This window comes from Xenopus laevis, chromosome 3L (assembly GCF_017654675.1).
Source record: "Xenopus laevis strain J_2021 chromosome 3L, Xenopus_laevis_v10.1, whole genome shotgun sequence".
In the NCBI taxonomy this organism is placed as follows: Eukaryota; Metazoa; Chordata; class Amphibia; order Anura; family Pipidae; genus Xenopus; species Xenopus laevis.
Window position 1 is genome coordinate 62,838,672 of NC_054375.1, and position 21,927 is coordinate 62,860,598.

The 21,927-nt window shown below is 39.6% G+C and overlaps 2 protein-coding genes across 3 annotated transcripts in view; one reads left to right on the top strand and one right to left on the bottom strand.

The window, feature by feature from the left end:
- plekhg7.L (pleckstrin homology and RhoGEF domain containing G7 L homeolog) overlaps nucleotides 1–8,751 on the top strand; it is a 33,920-nt gene extending 25,169 nt beyond the window's left edge. The window contains exons 12-17 of the mRNA XM_018252382.2: nucleotides 317–432; nucleotides 3,098–3,191; nucleotides 4,227–4,306; nucleotides 5,000–5,150; nucleotides 5,857–5,954; nucleotides 8,443–8,751. Of these exons, the coding sequence (XP_018107871.1) occupies nucleotides 317–432; nucleotides 3,098–3,191; nucleotides 4,227–4,306; nucleotides 5,000–5,150; nucleotides 5,857–5,954; nucleotides 8,443–8,550 (647 nt within the window). The 3' untranslated portion in view covers nucleotides 8,551–8,751. The remainder of the gene's footprint in view (nucleotides 1–316; nucleotides 433–3,097; nucleotides 3,192–4,226; nucleotides 4,307–4,999; nucleotides 5,151–5,856; nucleotides 5,955–8,442) is intronic.
- A 9,754-nt stretch (nucleotides 8,752–18,505) lies between these two features.
- Nucleotides 18,506–21,927, bottom strand: part of eea1.L (early endosome antigen 1 L homeolog) — a 44,577-nt gene continuing 41,155 nt past the window's right edge. For both annotated transcript variants that reach the window (XM_018252383.2, XM_018252384.2), the window contains 2 exons: nucleotides 21,283–21,381; nucleotides 18,506–20,320 (listed from right to left, as the gene is read on the bottom strand). In XM_018252383.2, coding sequence (XP_018107872.1) covers nucleotides 20,198–20,320; nucleotides 21,283–21,381 — 222 coding nt within the window. In that variant the 3' untranslated portion in view covers nucleotides 18,506–20,197. The remainder of the gene's footprint in view (nucleotides 20,321–21,282; nucleotides 21,382–21,927) is intronic.

The window sequence follows — 21,927 nt, forward strand, 5'->3', positions numbered from 1 at the left end:
AATGCCTCTTCTTCGGGCAACTAATCTCCCCGAACTGGCTCTCCACCTGCTAGAATCTAAATCGCCAGCCGGGTGGCACTCGGAGCACTTCATTTTCCGATGTCGCCCGAAGTTTTGAAACGAATATAAAATTTTTTAGACCATGCGAAGCTTCAAACTATTCCTATATGTTTGGGTAAAGGGGCATCCACATTTTGCCGATTTGGACATATAAAATATGCACGCTGTTTTTTATGAAGGTTAAAATGCTAATATTACTTCATTTCTGAAACACAAGAACTATTTTTGAACAAATTTGATGTTCCTTTTCATCCAGGAGACCTTGAGGGGAATGTAAAATGGCTCGATAAGTCTCAGAAATACAAGCAGCTCCAAGAGGTTATTGTATGGCCATCATTATGGGAGAGAGACAAAAGGTTTTTCATTCACGAGGTATGATTGCTGTACTTGATTGTTAGGTGGAACAAAGCACAGCGTGTATTATGTAAAACTGCTTATAGATGCAAATACTCCAGAAGGCCTATTTATCAAAGGTCAGGGTTTTGAAACCATGATTAAATTCACTGTCTCTAAAACCACGAATGTCATGACATTTATTAAAAGATCCGAATAGAAAAAATACAAATGAAAAATAAGCTGAACGATACGCTAAAAAATACGAATATCTTTACATTTGAGTTTTTGGGACAATTCCTAGCGAAACAAAAATCTAAAAACCTCTAAAAGTCCAGCGGTCCAATAGGATCAGCACTGCTCCCATTGACTTCTATAGGACCGCAACATTTTTCATCTGGTGACGTTTTGTATTAGACATTTTCGGGGTTTTTACTAATTTGATTGTTAGTAAATGGGCCCCTTAGTGAGTGTTGGACCCGGCAGCCACATTGTATCAGGTGACAATTTTAAACTTAGCAACCATTCGTTTTAGGAAACAAAATGTTCTTTCTTATTTTCTGTTTGGAAAAGAATGGGGCATGATCAGTGGTCATTGTCTCTTACTGCTTTTTATGAGAAGAGACAAAGAGATAATTGTTACATGCAGTGATTTTTATCTTTATTTTGGGGCAAATTCATCAAGGGTCGAATTTCGAGGGGTTAAATCCCTCGAAATTCGACTGGGGAATAGAATCGAATAGACAATTCGGGCGAATTTACGCGATGGCGAATAGTCGAATTGGCGAATATTCGCCAGGCGAATAGGCGCCCGATCGAATATTCGCTCGAAGGATTTTCATTTGATCGAATGCCTTTTTATTCGATCAAAAACTTGGAAAACAAGCCTATGGGACTTTCCCATAGGCTTTTAAAGCAATTCGGTAGGTTTTAGGTGGCGAAGTAGGCAGTCAAAGTATTTTTAAAAGAGACAGTACTTCGACTATCGAATGGGCGGAATAGTCGCATCGTTTTTGCGCTCGATCCAGTACTTCGACTATCGAATGGCGAATAGTCGCAGCGTTTTTGCGCTCGATCTATTAGAATCATTCTACTCAGGCGAATTTACGCCAATTCGATAGTCGGAGCACAAAAAACTACTCGAAATTCGAAGTTTTTTACTTCGAATCCTTCACTAGAAGTTAGTGAATCGGCCCCTTAGTATTGCATTCACCTTGATAAAGTGTTATGTTCTGCAGCACAAGTACATTTCACTCCACTGAATCCTTTTCAAGCTTCAACTAGAAGCTCATGACCGAAAGAAGCTGACAGGCCTGTTTGTGCCAAGCAAATAGTCCAAACTTTGCGCATAATTTTAGGCAAATGCCATTTTTTAAAATTTTGTATTTTAAGATGTCACATTCTTTTATCCTAAGAAAACCTCTGAGCCTTGCAGCTATCAATCACAGTTAGAATATGTTTAAAGCTAGCTTTGCCTAGAGAAAGTTCTTTATGTCTTCAGTGCACAACAACCAGTTTGCACCCCAGGCACAAAAATGTATATTGCCTTGATCTGATTGATCCTGCTGAAAGCATCAATGAAGTTGTCCTGCTGCACAGCACCTGCTAAACATCCACATCTAGTCTATGATCTCTATCTCCTGGCACCTCTGCTTTAACTAGACTCCAGGCCATGATTGCTTTCAGGCCAACAGCTTTGAAGTTGATTCTCTCAACATCCAAATGATAAAACCACATTCCTTTTCCCAAAACAACTTTGACTGCATTGATCTGCCTGACTGTCATTTAACTGTCACAACAATAGCAATGTTAAAGGGCAATGGGACCCTGCTATCACATCATTCTCTGATAAATACAAGTGCACAGAGAGAGGGTTTTTTTTACAAGCAAAATGTTATTAATGTTTTTGGGGCAGTTTATCAAAAATGTGTAGAATTAATCGCTTTTTCACTTTGCCCTGCCAGGAACAAATTACCAATGAGTGAGATGAAATTTCTATATTATATAAAGTGGTTTTATTAGGAAATGACTTGACAACAGTTCTCTGGGTATTTGCATTTACTCTAGAAAGTAGAATGGATTTTGGGTATTGTCTAGGCAATGTGTGTCAGCCACATCAAGTAATATGGCAGCTCTCGGGTTCATCTGTGAATGCAAACTGGGTTGAAAAGGAATAAAAGGAAATAGCTATGACTTTAGAGTTCACCCTCTTGGGAAAATGACCATGCATGCATACTCTTATACAAGCAAAGCCAGGGATTGTTTGCAAGTTGTTATTTAATCGGCTAATCATTTGCATACTTTCATAGCTTGGTTCTCTTGCAAAACGTTATAGTTCATCACCAAGTTTTAATTGTAGTATTAAGTCTGAATTCATACATACTAGGATCAATCCTCTGTTAGGGAAGGTATTGAAGAACTGATATTTTCACATAACCAGGTGGCAGTTGGTGATTACAACTGCTCAGAGGTGCATTAATGCTACTAAGAAGGGAATAAGTACCTGCTCCTGACTCCATTTACAAGAAATCAGTATGCAAACTGCTGGCCCATGTGATTGGTAAGTGGAAGAGGACAAATGTGGCATGGCTGAGGGCTAATAGGTTGCTACCATATACAATTTTCAAAAACTGCAAGCAGAATTCTAGCTAACATGAAAATAATGATTTTACAATATGTCATTATATTTTTTTTTACATCCAAGGGCCTTAAACATCATTTCAAAGAAGCCAATGTTGAAAGCATGCTGTCTTCCCCAAACAGGGACCTTCTACATGAAGGAAAGCTCATCCTGACAGGTGGGTGGCTTCAGTTTTTACCAGTGCTGGTGTTTGCACTGCATTTGCCCTTCAGTTCACAAAGTTACATGAAAATGCCCCTTTTTTATTAAATTATTTCAATTTAAATTGCAGGCAGTGGCAAATCATTTTTGCCATTTAGCTGCCCACAGTTTAACATGAATAGTAACGCGCCCTATGTGTCATTGCCTTAAGCACTAGTTCTACACAAAGCACTAGTTCTACACATACAGGTATAGGATCTGTTATACAGAAACCTGCTATCCAGAAAGCTCTGAATTACGTGAAGGGCATCTCGCATAGACTATATTTTAATAAAGTTATTAAAATAAGGAAAGGATTGTTGGAAGTAAGACCAGCCTATTTGGGGTTATTTAATGTGTTCATGATTTTCTAGTACAGGTATAGGATACCTTATCCGGAAACCCGATATCCATAAAGCTCCGAATTATGGAATGGCTGTCTCCCATAGACTCCATTATATCCAAATAATCCAAATTTTTAAAAATGATTTCCTTTTTTTCTGTAATAATAAAACAGTAACTTATACTTGATCCCAACTAAGATATAATTAATCCTTATTGGAATCAAAACAGCCTATTGGGGTTATTTAATGTTTAAATAAATTTCTAGTAGACTTAAGGCATGAAGACCCAAATTACGGAAAGATCCGTTATCCGGAAAACCCCAGATCCCGAGCATTCTGGATAACAGGTCCCATACCTGTAGACTTAAGATATGAAGATTCAAATTACAGAAATATCTGTTATCGGGAAAACTCCAGGTCCTGAGAATTCTGTGCCATACCTGTATTGAGATATAATTAATCCTTATTGAAGGCAAAACCAGCCTATTGCTTTCATTTAATGTTTAAATGATTTTTTATTGGAGTTAAGACATGGAGATCCAAATTACAGAACTGGAAAACCACAGGTCCCGAGCATTCTGGATAACAGGTCCCATACCTGTATATATAAAGCACAGTTTAGAAATGGCTGCTAAATGTCTTGTAATTGTTTTTTTCTTTTCCCCCAGAAAGTACCAGACTTCTTGATGTATATTTGTTTCTCTTTGATGACTTTCTGCTCATCACAAAGATAAAGCGAAATAAAAGGGTAATTCATACCTGGATGGAATTTAGCACTGCTTTATGAATTATTTTTCGGACTTAAGGGAGGAAGCAGAGGGTATATGGTGCCATGGATGTTGTAGAGCAGGGGTCTCCAACCTTTTTTACCATGAGCCACATTCAAATGTAAAAAGTGTTGGGGAGCAACACAAGCCTGAAAAGACACATTGGGGTGCCAAATAAGGATTATAATTTGTTATTTGGCAGCTCCTATGTGGACTGGCATTTTACAGGAGGCTCTACTTTGCACTGTACTTGGGTTTTTATGCAATTAAAACTTGCCTCTAAGCCTGGAAGCCAAAAATTAGCACCTGCTTTGAGGACAGCGAGAACAACATTCAAGGGGTTGGAGAGCAAACTGTTGCTCACGAGCTACTGGTTGGGGATCACTGTTGTAGAGTATAAACCCCACCCCCCCCAAGAGCTGGCTTGTAGCAAAGATATGCTGGTATCACTTTCCAGTGATTAGTTAGTGCCCAAGATGTTTGGGAAAGGAGCCTTAGGGAATGGGAGGGCTGTGTTTTGAGTCTATTGATTCTATTGAAGTAGGTTCTTTACCTTGTGACCCCGATATAGAATAAATATTCCATGTGAGGGATCCACGTCTTTCTTATGATTCTGTAACTTTGTATCAATATGTAAATCATTATGACACCCTTGACTTTCTCACTGCTCGCAGAAATCTACAAATCTGGAGATTAACCAGTACCCATCCCTCCACCCAGAGCTGCAGGGGGTGACCAAGGAAGGAGGCTACTGCAAAGTGCTAGACCAGCCTATTCCTCTCGACAGATTAAGTCTGAAAACTGTTGATCAATTCCATATCACAGGTATGGTCATCAAACAGAAAATAAAGTTTGTCTATCCTGCTGATCCTTCAGGGCTCAATTTTCAAAGGTTTCTAAGCTGCTATGTAATGACAATATTGATATTAGCCTTCTATTATATCTTATATATTCTGTATATTGTGGGTCGATCCCTAAGCTCAGTAAGTAACAGTAGCACAGAGCAGTGAATCAGCAGAAAAGAAGACAGGGAGCTACTGCAGCATATTTGGAGACACAGATCTTCCCTGCTAGAAGATCCAATCAGGACCTTGGGCTGATATAGAAGCCCAAACATAATGTGTTGACAAATTCTTTGTTCCGCTTTAGTCGTCCTTTATCTAATACCAGTCCTTAAAGATTACATCACTGTGAGATTCAGCCAGGAGGAACACTAACATCAAAGCTAATGGAGGGCATGCCAGGCTAGAAATGACCCCAACATTTCAGCAAGAAACCTTTGTCAAGGGAACTCTAATGCCAGCGTAGGGGCTGATTCTCAGCGTGTGTCGTTGCGCAGCCTAAAAATCAACCCCGTGTGCCATTAGACATAAACCTTTATACAGCATACATACATCTATTTCATTGCTAGGATTATTTTAGGAATAATACTCACTACTGTATATATTTTCAGGGCAGTTTCTATTCTGTCATCACATTGCAACTTGCAAAGTCATAGATTTTCTTTCACCCTTCTATCCCCTTTTTACAGTGTATGGTATGAAGAATGCTTTTATGATCCAGCATGAGAACAGATACCAGCAATGCATAGCTGCCTTCATCCTCCAAGCCCACACAGAATCGGAGAAGGTCTGTATCAATGGAGATGAAAAAATATAGAAAAGTTTCTGTTTTGATCTTATCTCTCATCTCCGTGTACTGTTAGGACACGACCATACAGGCAACTTAATCACCCAAGGGGGAGCAGAGACATTTATAAACACTAGGCAAATCTGCACCTGAGCAGTAACCCATAACAGCCAATCAGTGATTAGCTTTTTTTCAGCCAGCTGCAGGTAGAACAGTGAAAGCAAGCATCTAATTGGTTGCCATGTGTAACTGACACATTTTAAATTATCCAGGAGAAAGGAAGTACTGGAAGATTTATTAGTTTTGCACAATCCATAAAAAAAAATTCCAAAAAATACGTTAATTGTGAAAAAGGAGAAGAATAAAAAGTGATCACTTCAATTCATGTTTAGTGTCATATATTTTCTAATAATTTTTCTGGAAGTTCCTTTCTCCTGAATAATATAAAATCGGCAATAATGGAGTTGTCGACACATCCAAACTGCTGAACTTATATCTAGTAACGGTGACTTGTTAGCAGGTGCAGATAACACAAAAAAAAAACACATTATAACTGACAAATTTGCTTATTCTTTATGAATGATCTTAACTGTGTAATGTAGAAAGGTCAGGTTTGGGAGCCCAGGGTGGGCCGTGAAGGCAAGCGACAGTAACATATTTCTGGGATAATAGGGAAGCTCACAACAGTTGGCTGCATTCCCAAATATCAAAATGCACAAAATGTGCTTGCCAAACAGTATTTTAGGCATCATATGGGTATGGGATCCGTTATCCAGAAAGCTCCGAATTACGGAAAGGTTGTGTCCCATAGACTTAAAAATGATTTCTTTTTCTCTGTAATAATAAAAAGGTACCTTGTACTTGATGCAAAGATATAATTCATCTTTACTGGAAGCAAAACCAGTCTATTGGATTTATTTAATGTTTACATGATTTTCTAGTAGACTAAGGGCTCTTACTCACAAGCGGTTGTAGCTGCGCTGCCCTGCGTTCCGTTTTTCTGTGTTCAGCCGCAGGAGAGCGCAGGAATAGACGCATTACATTTTTCCAATGGGGCTGTACTCACACAGGCGCGTGTAGACGATGAACGCAGGAAAAATGCAGCATGTTGCGTCTCAACCTGCGTTCGGCGCCTACATGTGCCTGTGTGAGTACAGCCCCATTGGAAAAAATGTAATGCGTCTATTCCTGCGCTCCCCTGCGGCTGAACGCAGAAAACAGAACACAGTGGAGCGCGGATACAACCACTCTTACTTAAGAGTAAGAGCCCTTAAAGTATGAAGATTAGGCTTTGGCGAATTTGACATGTTTCACCAAAGATTTGGCGCCTCGAAATGTCGTTGATACCCTTTAAAGTCTATGAGCTTCAAAAAGTTTTTGACGCAAGGCGATTTTTTTTTTTTTTTGATGCGCGACCCCATGCAGGTCTTTTGGGGACATTTCTGCGGCAAAACAATTCGCCCATCCCTAATGAAGATACAAATTACAGAAAGATCTGTTATCTGGAAAACCCCAGGTCCCGAGCATTCTGGATAACAGGTCCCATACCTGTATAGCCATCTTAAAGAGAGGCCTAAGCACCCTTGGATGTTTGTGTTTTCAGGCATAATAAAAATAGAGCAATATGCTTTATAGTAAGCAATGAATACAGAGAGAAAAAAGAGAAATAGCTTTTCCTAATGTAGTGACGAATTGTGACAGACTTCTTACAAGTTTGAGGTGCTCATAGCTCACTGGTCAGAATCAAGAGCAAAACAGGATTTAATTGAACAGAAACTGAGCTAAATGAACCAATAGCCAGTGGAAGATGGTGGAGTGGCTGCAGCATGTCAGTCTTGAAAGCTAATTTGAAACCCATTAAGGGCTTAATGTACAGTTGTTTGTTTTTAACCATGTCACTTATACGGGGTAAAGCTCCCCATAGATGCGACGATTCTTATTGCCGAACGACCGATTTTAGGGAAGCCCGACCAATTATCGTGTGGTTAGTGGTATTCGAACGATCGTACATCTTACGATTTTTCGGCCGACATCTGTCGGGAAATTGATCGGCCAGGTCAAAAAATCTTTGTCGGTCCCAGTGCAATCTCTCTATGTTTGCAGGGCCAAGCAGGCAGCTCCCCTTTGTTTTCCTGGTAAATTGGTCTTTTTAGTTGATGGTAAATTCGTACGATCGTACGATCGTTCTGAGAAGATCGTGGTCTCACGATCAGGATCTGATCTTTTAAAAATCTATGGCCAGCTTTAGAAGCAAATTTTGATTCCTGCGTCTCACTGCTGCATTAGCCCCTTGCAGCCTTGGGCAAGTCACTTTATGTATTTGTGCCTTGGACAACAGACTGGGCTTATGTAGCAACTGTGTGCATCCTAAACTAATTGCACTAGATCAGGCAAAGCCAATATGCACTATTTTTTGTATTATTAAGAGCAATCAGGCCATGTATAAGAAAGATTTACACAACACTGCTTTTGCTATTTCTTTGCACAGAAAACATGGATGTCACAGATAGAAACAGCTGTGTCTTGCTACACAGAAACCCACCAATCGAAACGACTTTCAACCTTGTGGCAAACATCAGAGTCAGCGGAAATCTAGACTTTGCGCTTTCTACGCCTTGCACTTTTGTTTAGGTGTCCCTTTTTTATTTGTTTTTTTTTCAGTGTACAGTATTTGCATTTTGTATTTCTAACAATGTTTCATAGAGTTGAAGTGTAACTTATATTATTTTAGCGTTTTCTGGTGTAAAAACCTTCCTAGTGTTTTGTAGAAATAAAGACCACCGTCTGCTCCAAACAAGCATTTGTATGGCACTATTATATTTTAAAAAATAAAAAGTTGCTTTGTCTGTGATATACTAAAAGTTAACTTAAAGGTAGATGAACCACCCCTTGAATGTAACACTCCTTTATAAATGCGCATGCGTCAATACATGAAGATTACCGGATAAGAAGATGGCTGCCGTGAACTCCGAGGCCAGAATCTGCACGGAGGGGTAGAAATAGAAAATTAGGGGCATTTGCTGGGGGGGGGGGGGGTCTACCCAGGGTAGGGTTTTTTTTATTTCCGTTTGAATTCTCCTTAAAAAAAACCTTCAAAAACCCTTCTATGTTGCTCTGCCTCTCTGTCTTTGCTCACTAGTGTAGCCTGTTGCAGGGTAACCTGCTAACACTGAATTTCTGTGCTCCGCATTTTTCTGTGTTCAGTTTACATTAGCTAAACCTTTATTTTAATCCTGGTAAATCTGCATTATCTGTAGTGGTATTTGCATTGCTTATCTAGAGAGAAGTTTATCTGTTTCAACCAGCTGAAAAGGGTACAAAATAGCCAATAGCAACTAGAAGAGGGGACTTTTTTCATGTGACGGAGAAGCAGCATGTGTGTATTTTCGGGCCGTCCCATCTGTGCAGGGACAGGCAGACTGAATACCTGACACTAAAGATGTATCACTAGGGGGTGAATTAGCAGTTTCTTCACTGGGAAATAAACCACTCCTTGTGAAATTACTCTTAGGCATGCAGATTATTTCTGGTGAAACTTGTTTGCATACTTAAAGGGGTTGTTCACCTCTGAGTTAACATTTAGTATAATGTAGAGAGTGATATTCTGAAATAATTTGCAATTGGTTTTCATTTTTTATTATTTGTGGTTTTTGAGTTGTTTAGCTTTTTAATCAACAGCTCTCCAGATTGCTAGTTAAAGGGATCCTGTCATCGGAAAACATGTTTTTTACAAAAGCATCAGTTAATAGTGCTACTATTAGAATTCTGCACTGAAATCCATTTCTCAAAAGAGCAAACAGATTTTTTTTATTTTCAATTTTGAAATCTGACATGGGGCTAGACATTTTGTCAATTTCCCAGCTGCCCCTGGTCATGTGACTTGTGCCTGCACTTTAGGAGAGAAATGCTTTCTGGCAGGCTGCTGTTTTTCCTTCTCAATGTAACTGAATGTGTCTCAGTGGGACATGGGTTTTTACTATTGAGTGTTGTTCTTAGATCTACCAGGCAGCTGTTATCTTGTGTTAGGGAGCTGTTATCTGGTTACCTTCCCATTGTTCTTTTGTTTGGCTGCTGGGGGAAAAGGGAGGGGGTGATATCACTCCAACTTGCAGTACAGCAGTAAAGAGTGATTGAAGTTTATTAGAGCACAAGTCACATGACCAGGGGCAGCTGGGAAATTGACAATATGTCTAGCCCCATGTCAGATTTCAAAACTGAATATAAAAATACAGTTTTCTCTTTTGAGAAATGGATTTCAGTGCAGAATTCTGCTGGAGTAGCACTATTAACTGATTCATTTTGAAAAAAAATTTTCCTCGTGACAGTATCCCTTTAAGCAACCTGGTTGCTAGGGTCCACATTTCCCTAGCAACCGTGCACTGATTTGAATAAGAGACTAGAATATGAATGCCAGAGGACCTGAATAGACATAGGAGTAGCTATAACAATAAATGTGAGCCTTACAGTGCGTTTGCATTTTAGATGAGGTCAGTGACTTCCATTTGAATGCTAGACTCAGAAGAAAAAGGCAAATAATTAAAAAAAAAAAAATAATGAAGACCATTTGAAAAGTTGCTTAGAGATTGGCACCTGAATGTTACCTGAAAGTTGAAGCACATGACTTAATTTTCCACTTATTTAATGTAGAAAGAAAGAGATAATCACAGGCAAATGTTAGGCACCTCCCAGTGATTATAATCACTTACCTGAGACCTTGGGCCAGGTAAGCAGAAAACTGCACTGGCCAGAATTATTTCTGTAGGAGCACCATAGTGCAATATTCTACACTTCTTAGATCTTGCTGGTAAGTTTGGAATTTTACTCGGCTGAGTAACCTATAGTAGTATCCTGGGCTGTTTTATTTTCAGCAAACATGAGTACTGGCCTGGGTCTCTGTTGAATGATAATAATCACTGGTTGGGGAGGGGGGTGACAAGATGTTGGGTTAGATCAGTGATCCCCAACCAGTAGCTCGTGAGCAACACGATGCTCTCCAACCCCTTGGATGTTGCCCCCAATGGCCTCAAAGCAGGAGCTTATTCTTGAATTCCTGGCTTGGAGGCAAGTTTTGGTTCTATAAAAACCTGGTGTACTGCCAAACAGAGCCTCAATGTAGGTTGATAATCCACATAGGGCCACTAAATGGCCAATCACTGCTTTTATTTGGCACCCCAAGAACATTTTTCATGCTAGTGTTGCTCCCCAACTCCATTTTCCTCTGAATGTTGCTCACAGGTTCAAAAGGTTGGGGATACCTGGGTTAGATTCTACCTTTTTGTCTCCTTTAAGCAACACAATGGATATTTGCCTGCAATAGCTGAATGTATCAAATTAGTGCTCCCAGGATCCTCAGTTACTATTAGTTCATGACACCGGCCTCAAGAATTTGCTGATTTACAGGAGGACGTGCTAGAGAAAAATGATAGAAAATGATGCCAGTAGCTGTTAGAAATATCAATGTTTATTCATTGTCATTTTTTTATACGTATTAGAAAAACATTTTTTTTTTTCAACAAGCATTCTTCCATCTCACCTCTGGACAAATCCTCATTAGCTGATGCGCGACCACAGACACGTGTCCTATTCATTTACTGGACTAAAGTTGTTCACAAATGTAAGGCACCACCACACGACCACACGCCGCTAACATAGCAATGAAAGAAGGGCTTGCTAAAGAAAAGCCTAAAATAAAAATCCTCATGCAGAAATCACAATGAAGAAGAATCGTTTGCTCACATAGTGTGTAGAATCCAGTTACAGTGTCGTGCCGTGTACCTGCAAAGTGCATGGGAAGCCAGAGCAGCTTCACAGGTGCTTACATTATATGTGCAAATGCCTTCGGTTTCCAGCGAAACCTTTGGAGTTTTTCATATAGACCTAAATTATATCTAAATTATAAGTACTGCTCGGATTCCATGAAGCATATGCCCTTGTAATAATAGTCCGCCAAAGAAAACCTAAATGTAGAATAGCCCCTACTTACAGATACAATATGTTTTCTCCTTGAAATACTGGCTTTCCCACGGCTAGCAGCAGCGTTGTTGTAATGGGAATAGTGTGTGCTACTAAGCATGTCAGTACAGGAGAGACATCACGCAAATCGTGGCTGTTCCACTCAGTAACATGCCATGCTGGAGACATGAAATAGGTAATGCTCTACAATCAACATTGTATTTGCCAATACACAACATTAAGGGGCAGATTTATTAAGGGTCGAAGGGAAAAATTGCATTTTTTTTTGGTCAAAATTCTGAAATTCGAATCGTGAATTATCCAAACTCGATTCGAGTTTTAATTCAAATTTCGAGATTCATCATACTCTCGCCTTGAATTCCACTATTCGCCACCTAAAACCTGCTGAATTACACTACAGGTATGGGACCTGTTATCCAGAATGCTCGGGACCTGGGGTTTTCCGGATAACGGATCTTTCCATAATTTGGGTCTTCATGCCTTAAGTCTACTAGAAATTCATTTAAACATTAAATAAACCCAATGGGCTGATTTTGCTTCCAATAAGGATTAATGATATCTTAGTTTGGATCAAGTACAAGCTACTGCTTTATTATTACAGAGAAAAAAGAAATCATTTTTAAACATTTGGATTAATTGGATAAAATGGAGTCTATGGGAGACAGCCATTCTGTAATTCTGAGCTTTCTGGATATCGGGTTTCCACATAAGGGATCCTATACCTGTATAAGTCAATGAGAGACGTCCAGGAATCATTTTGGTGATGTTTGCAGCCTTCCTGACATTTGAGCTTTTTTTCTGAGTTTATGGGAGTTTTAAAAAATAATTTGACCCAGTCGAGAGCTGACAGTGTTGGGCTTCTGTGTTCTACTGGTTACAGCTCAAGGACTGCTGGTAATGGCAATCTATGTTTTGAGCACTCCTGCCTTTGTACAAATCCTGTTCAGCTAAGAAGGAATCTAAAACTGTAGTACAAGGTGGTTATAGTAAAGATTAGTCGACAGAGATTCATTGCAAGGGCTCCTGCTCCCACTCAACCAGTTAGAAACAGCAGTGTTGTCAAATATCTTAAAGGTTCTGTTAGAGAATACTGATTTTAAGGGGTGGTTCACCTTCAGGTTAACTTTTAGTATGTTATAGAATGGCCAATTCTCCAATTGGTCTTCCTTATTTTTTTATAGTTTATGAATTATTTCCTTATTTCCTCTCAACTCTTTCTAGCTTTCAAAAGGGGGTCACTGACCCCATCTAAAAACAAATGCTCTGTACAGCTACAAATTTATAGTTATTGCTACTTTTTATTACTCATCTTTTTGTTCCCTCCCTCCCCTATTAATATTTCATATTCTCATTTAAATCAGTGCATAGTTGCTAAGGTAATTAGGACCCTAGCAACCAGATTGCTGACATTGCAAACTGGAGAGCTGCTGAATAAAAAACAAAATAATTGAAGAACCACAAATAATAAAAAATGAAAACCTATTGCAAATTGTCTCCGAATATCACTCCCTACATCATACTAAAAGTTAACTCAAAGATGAACAACCCTTTAACAAGCTTTTATTTCCATCACCAAACCATAAGGCCACCCTGCTATCCAAGTCTACCCTATATATATGAGCTGTGCCTTCTTACTGGCAGTAAGGAGTTTGTAGATGGCAGTTACAGTATATGACATGATACAGAAACAAGGCATATCATGTGAATACAACATACTACAATGTATTTATGAGTGTATATAACTCTCTATAACCTTTCACCAAACAAAGCAACAAAAGAAATACTATTATTTCAATTCATAGAAGAATGACCCCTGAAAAATGAAAAGGGGTTTCTTGGTGTCTCCATATAACAGAGTATTTGAGACAATTGGCACAGGTATGGGGGGGGGGGGTCCACACATTGTCTGGGACACTAACACCAACTCGTATTAGTGTGCCCAAAAACACACCACTGTTCCGTTTTTAAAACAATTCCTATATCATAGTGAGCTCACTCAGCAGTCTGTACAATTTGCTCTGATTCTGTACAATACTGAACATAAACATCTCCAGTAACACACACACATATTTACAGAAACAAAACCAACTGCAGCCCATCCGGGGTCTCATACTTTGCAGGAGATTAGGAAGAAGGGTTCTTGCCCCTCAATAAACATTCTATTAAACTTTCCCCAGAATTCTCCAAAAACCGTGGGTGGGAGTATCTTTCAGACTTTGGTAATAATCTCCTAATGTCATTGGCAGCCTGATGTCTTTGTATTGGTTCAGTACAGTGACACAAGTATCATTGTGGGATGAACCAAACCGTATGGTTCTGACCCAATAACCAGCAATTACTTGCATGTCCTCCCTGCACACAAGTTACTATTATGCACCCCCCCCCCCATCAGAGCAATGTTATGGTGAGCTCCACACTAGAGCCCTTGTATGTAAGTGTTTGAGTATGGCACAGTTGTATGATACACATCATTAGCATGGTCAGTGGTAACACAATATAACAGAGATAATTCCTTGTTAAGAGAACAAGGTAGAAGGAAATCAAAACACTGTGTACGTGTTTTTTTTCCAAAAATATTGCACTTATGTAGTTATGAGCCCGTGGTTTGTAGATGACACATATATATATATTATAATAACTGATAATGATGGGGGGATACATTGATGTACACGCCATCTGCACTGCTGGCAGAAATGAGCTTAGTTGTCTCAGGGCATTACATATCACTGTGCTGTACATTTTTTTATACTCAAAGGATTAAAGCTGTAAGGGCCTTATCTAAAATCTGCAGTGTTCTCTGTTCACAATGAAGCTAAATGCCAGTGAGAATTGTTATCACTGAATGATGATGGATATGTTGCATCCCTGGCACCAGACTTTACTTTCAGTAAATGGAAACGATCCTGTCAATAAGATGATGCTGTTTTCCCTGGGAGCAGCAGCCGAACGCTGAAGGCAGGTCCGGACTGAGAATTTAAATAGGCCCTGGCACTTCAGGTACACAGAGGCCCAAACAGCCCCCACCAGCCCACTAAATACTGACTTTCTATGGGACCTTATAGCAGCCCCTCTGGCATTTGCCAGAACCCACAGATTGCCAGTCTGGGCCTGACTGAAGGTGATGGTTTAGCCACCATTTTCCTAAAACCTGTGTTTATAGCAATTTCAAGTACAAAAAGCTCACCTCGATGACTCTTTAAAGCACCAGCACAACATTCAGCAGGCAAACAAAATGAGAACCCCTAAAAGGGGCCACACAAAGATTCAGCTCTCTGTATATATTATTCTAGCTCAAAAACACTTTAGACAAATAAAAAATGAAATGAAAATTAAAAAGCATTTAACGGTTTGTCCTGAATTCTGTAAGCTTAATCATGTTCGTTCATGTTAAGGAAATGAATCCCCGAGCTGACAGAAGGTTATCTTGGCACGGCCATGCACTTGTTTATGTTTACATAGTGTTTTGCATATGTTGCAGAGCATTCAGATTTGGCAAGTGATCTCTAAGAGTCAGGGCACACATTCAGATTCAGAGAAAGTAGTCGCTTGGCGAAAATCTCCTCTTCTTCAAGGTGACTAATCTCCCCGAAATGCCTCCCTAGAATGTAAATCGCCGGCAGGATGGCACTCGGAGTGCTTCGTTTACTGAAGTCGCCCAAAGTTTCCTCGTGAGGCGATTTCAGCATTCCGAGTGCGACCCTGGCGGTGATTTACAGTATAGCCGGCAGGAGGCAGTTCGGGGAGATTAGTCGCCCCAAAGAAGAGGATCTAAGTGTGTGCCCTGACCCTAAAGATTGGGATTTTGGAGGTAGATGTGTATCATAGCAGAAGTGAGAATAATTTAGGAGCACATGCTGCCTGTAACAGCCTCTCTTTCCTTATGCCTTCCATCTAAACACAACAAACATAAATAGTTATTTATCTTTTTTTTTAGCAGCTCTGCAATTCAGCAATCTGGTGGCTACAGTCCAAATTACCCTAGCAACCATGCATTGATTTGAACAATATGAATAGGAGAGGGCCTGAATAGAAAGAGGAGTAGTTAAAAAGTAGCAATAACAATATATGTGTAGTCTTACAGAGCATTTTTTTTTAGATGGGGTCAGTGACCCCCCCCCCCATTTGAAAGCTGGAAGGAGTCAGAAGGTGACAAATAATCCAAAGACTATAAAAAATAGATAGCGAAGACCAATAGAAAAGCTGCTTAGAATTGGACATTCTATGACATACTAAAAGTTGACTTAAAAGGTGAACCACCTCTTTAATGATACACCACAAACTATACAGATTCGTTACACTGGCAAAAATAAATGTATGGCTGTGTTTATAACCAAGTGCACACAGGCTGTATGTTAGATCTAAAGAAAGGGTAGATGTCAGTTACATCATGATAATAAAGAACAATATGGCAAGAATAGGAGTCTGAAGGTTGTTACACAGTGCACAGCAGCCTCAATATTAGTGGATCAGTCGTAGGGAAAACAACCCTAATGTACAGTTACCTCTGAGCTAAGATTAAAGGTCAGTTCTCTTTTGTCTTAATAAAGTAAACGAAATTAAAGGGCAACAAAACACAAAGTGGTTCTAGATCTTATGCTTCTCTGGCAGATAGTGTTGCCATCCAGCCGGTATTTTACCGGCGTAGCCGGTAAAACACCTGCCAAGGTTGGGATTACAAATATACCGGCAATGTAGTTGCCGGTAAATTTGTAATACCCTTAACCAAACCCCTTGGCTCGCCCCCATTGCACTGGAAACATAACTGTTCTCCTCCTTCTGGCCATCGGTGCAACGTGGCCCCTTTTACGCCACGACCCATGTAATGTATGTGTACCCGCCATTGCAGGGGGATGCTGATTAAAGGTCAAGGAGCCGACAATCACATGGGCAACTTTTGCCAATTAAAAAAGAAGTTAAAAAGCAATTTGAAGGTGACATTTGAGATGGTAGATATTATTGGAACTATAACAATCTTGTAAAACATATTTAAAACACAATTATGTGTTAAAGCGTAAGTAAACCTTTAAAATAAGTGAATGTAAAATTGATGAGAGTGCTATTCTAAGCACCTTTGCAATTTACATTTTTTTTTTTAAATTCCAGTATTTGAAGGCATACATATACTGTTAAATATGAATTAATTTTGTAACACCAGCACCACCTGCTGGTCTGTTTTGGAAAGATGTGAGAAAAGTTATCTGAGGTTTCTACTGGTTTTACTAAGCAAAACATCCAATCAGCCTTCTTTCTTTCTCTTGACAACTTTCCTTGACTACTTCATGGTCGGAAACTGACCAGTAGGAGGTGCTGTACAGTACATCTCTTGGAATTAAGAAATATAAATAGTGTGCATTGCAAAAGTTCTTAGAATAGCACTCTCATCAATGTTACATTCACTTGTTTTAAAGGTTTACTTGTCCTTTAAGGGTGGCCCTGATTTCCGGCCTTGAACAGAAAAGGAAACAACTTAATGCCACATCCTGTGACCTGCTAATAATATAGGATATTTTCCTGTTGTCAGCTTATAAATGCTGTAAATAGAAAATAACAAATGTCTTGCAATAAACCTGCAGTAGTGTTTGATTTTGCTCAGGTAAAACGACAAGAAGACCTAAAATATTTATACTGCCACCAAAAAGAGTTGAGAAGGATGCGTTGTCTGCCAAGGATATAAAAGCAAGTTGTGCCATTCTGTTGGGGTTATAAATATGCCAGGCTACCTCTTTTCTGTCTCAAGATATTCCCTCAGTGCTATTCATGCAAATACATATACAGATTCTTAGTGGGACATTATTATTATAATTATTAATAAGCCCATGGATCACAGGGATTATACTCTTTGGTTTCATTTCTGATGCACAACAAGACTTTGCTGACCAAGATCCTGCACAGTTTCTCTAAACATTCAGTGCAATAACAGTACTACTATCAAAAGGCCTATCAAAATGTGGGCCTCTTCCTAATTCTTAGTGCAATGTTCCAAATCACCACTTCTGCATCCATTTCTTGGTTCTGGGAAATACCAAACAGCACGAGCAGAAACCCTCTTACCCGTTATAGGGTGGCATGAGACCTGCAAGTCATCGTTTGATGTTCACTAGTCACAACTAAGTAGGTGCACCTACATGCCTCCAAATCAAGCCCAGAGACAATACTTTTCAGTCCAACAAACCATGGAAAATACGAGACTCCAGACCACAGACAACCTGCCCTGTATCAGATCTGCAGCAGATTAGGGGCAGCCATTACCTTATAACAGGCCTCTCTTCTCATCAGAACCACTTGTAGTGTTCTACAGATAATGGATTATTAAAAAGATGCTCATTGCAGGCATACGGAAATAACTCAGGATTAAGACAATATTCCAAAGCAACTAATAGCATTTAACGGTCGGGGCACACTGGCAGATTCGAGGAGATAAGTCTCCCTGATCTGCCTTCCGCTGGCTGAAATGAAAATCGCCTGGGGGCAGGCACTCTGAGCACTTCGTTTTCCAAATTCGCCCGAAGTTTCCTCATAAGGCAATTACGGGTGATTTTGGAAAACGAAGCGCTCCGAGGGCCTGCCCCCAGGAATTTTTCATTTTAGCTAGGGGAAGGCAGATAGGGGAGATTAGTCACCCCGAAAAGGAGGAGATTTGTCGCCTGGCGACTAATCTCCCTGAATCTGCCCGACCCGAACTCTCCAACTTGAAGCTACTTACTATTATCCAACAGGGAGAGTGTGAGGCCTATATGGAAACTCAACAGTAGTTTCAAAAGGCAGAAGAATTAGCTCTGACAGAGTTTGCATTTGCACATAAATAAAATACTCAAAACATGGCTCCTGGGATTTCAAAGTGACCCTCTGCAGCAGCAGCAGTACCCTTAGCTCATAAAAGAGTGACATTTCACTAACGTTTGAGTGGGAACCCTCGATATAAGATCTTCTGCCTATTTAAAGTGACCCAGAAATGTGTGAATATCACTTTATAAAAAGTTTCTGGCACTGATTGAATGAGTTAAAACAAACACCTTCCCCTCCAAAGCCCCTGTATTCCTGCTGCTTATGGTTTTGGCCAGTATCTTTACAGTCATGGCCGCTGCACCACTTGGGAGCAGGCTAAAGACACAATAGGTTGGGGAACGGATATAACTAGTGCCATGAGCAACTGGGAATTTGCCCAGCCCCCAAGAATGTTACTGCTGAAGCCGTAGCCATCACTGAAAAGGTGCTGCAAGTCGACATAGGGTGGACCGACTTGGGGTCTCTGTGTCATTTTAGGCACAGGACAGTTTTGTTCCTATATTGGCAATGGCTGCAGCTGCTTGAAGGATAATTTCACTTAGCATTGCTAGTACATTGAGCAAATACTGCTGCATCTTTCATTTTGTGCCTCCGTTTTATTATCCCCAAATATTTCAAAAGTCAAAATTTGAAACCATACAAAAGTACAGTTCAGATGAGCAGGGGCACATCGCTCCTGTTTGCTGCAATATAACAACTCTTAAGTCAACAGGGTTTGCTTAGCAGAGAGTTGCAGCATTGTGCAGCAGCACTGTTATAGGCTTTGGTCACACAGGGAGTTCAGTGGACATTTTTTCATTGTTTTCTGTACAGAGAATAGACTTTTATGGTCCCAAGGAAAGAATGAATCTTATTTGTGCCTGGATACAGGTTTTCTCCCTGTGTGACATAAGCCATATGAAAAAAAAACAACCAGCCAAAATACAAATGCACAACACAATGGACAGAGAAAAGAAACACGACTATAAGCAATGGCAGGTCACTCTATGAAGATTGAGGGCAGGGAGGTTATTTTTGATCTGGAGAGGATCGCCTCACTATCATGTCTTATTTGGACTCCTTTATGCCCTTCCTACCAAACATAAGCCAAGAGAGTCAAATGATTATTCCCACTGAATTACAACCCAAATATTAGTAAACTATTGGACTGTTTTCCTGGTTTATTCTGAAATGATGTATAAAAAAATATGCAGTTGCCTCTCTGTTAGCCAACTATTTACAGGCAGCCATACCAAACAGAAACTAAAAACACATTTAAAATCTTGACTGAAAGCTAAAGGCAGGATAAAGACCATCACGTGGCCTTGTGTTCTCGTGAAAAATACAATTATCTGACTTTGTATCAATAAAATATGTCCAAAGGTATACTGTGGTGCCAAAGATTACAATCTTCATCCAAACAAATAAGTACTCTGAGTGCTTTATGAAGTGCATTAACAAAAATACTATGTGTAATTTGCAGGTAGCTACTGAGGGAGTGTCTCCTATCCTTGCAAGTCAACAAAACATGTATCACACACACGCACAGGTTTTTTGGAGGAGGGCGTTAAGGCATTCTTTGATGAACATTCCCCACAGAAGATATTTCCGCATTGTCTACAGTGGTGCTGCAAAAGAAGACACAATAGGATTAGATGGACTGCAACTCAATGTGACATTTATATACTGAAAGGATAATGCCATTAACCCATTAACTACCAGCTGCCACAACTTCAAGCACATATCACATGTTACTACCCCATAGAAGAGCAGAGAACTTGGAAATATGTCACCTGAGTCTGCAACGCAGGTTCTACATTACTGGCAGTGAAAGTGTTAATTTTAACAGTGTTTTGATGGATTTGCCTTTTTTCTGTAATAAAAACAATACCTTGCACTTACTATTATTACAGAAGTCTTGTAATAACCCTCTGACTATCACGAAACTTTACTTTGTAAATACAATCAATTAAATATTCTGCATCATATCTGAAATAATCTTCGCTATCCCTCTCTCAGCATCTGTTTCTCTTCATTCTGTCTTCATGTGGGAGTTGGGTGTCAGATAATCGTCGACAGTTAGATCCAATATATCTAATAGGGGGCTCCTTTTGCCAAGAAGATGTAGTAGAGCTCACTATTAAAATCACTAGAAATACTGTCTCTCTACATGCAGAATTAGTGCAAAAGGCAGTTATTTTGTTAGATTTTGTTTGTACTGGAATCAGTTATTTGAGTGAGCTCGAATTCATCTGCTAGGAAAGGAAGGCCCCCCAATAAGATATCTAACAGTCAATGAATATCTGACACCCAACTGCTGCAAGAAGTCAGAATGAAGAGAAACAGATGCTGAGAGAGGGATAGTAAACATAAACTTGATTATTTCAGAAATTATGCAGAATATTTAAATGATTGTATTTACAAAGTTTCTAATTTCAGTATGCTGAAGCTTACAATATATAAATTTTAATTTTCACAAAAGTTCCCCTTTAATACTAGTATATAAGGTACGTAATAACCCTCTGACTGTGCAATGGTAGAGCAGATGAAGAGAATTTATCTGAAATATAGCAGATATCACTTCACATACCCTTCTTATTGTCACAGAAAATCCTTTGCCGCAAGACATGCAGTTCTGCACTTCGTTATCCTCTGTCCACTTCCTATTGAGTGCTTGGCTGTGCTTTATCTGGATATGGATAAAACAAAATACAGTGTACATTGTCCAGACAATATTACTATAGCACTGTGTCATCTGCATCCCTGTGTTATATACTAGTGCAAGCTAAGAGCAAGGAAAATATATCACTTATCTATCAAGCGAGTGTGGCACGTAATAAAGGTGGCTGATGACGTTTCCGCTAAATAAAACTGATGAAAGCACTGTGATTTATCACATGAATGCTAGCCAGGAAGTAAGCCATAACATCTTGAGAGAATGCCTTCCAAACTGCCATTGGCTAATCTTCTAATCTATCAATCAATCATCTATCAATCTATCGATCAATCAATCTATGTATCTATCCATCTGCACATAGGTTTGCTGTTAAACAGCTGTGAATATTTTCCTGATTTAGTACAGTAGACGGGGCCGGATTTACATAGTGGGCGCCCCTAGGCCCACTGCAGTTCGTCCCCTCCCCTTTCTTGTATATTTTCATCATCTGGACCGGAGAAATGGGGATTGGCACATAGGAAATTTAAAAAATGATTGTATCTCCAGTTCATCACCTGT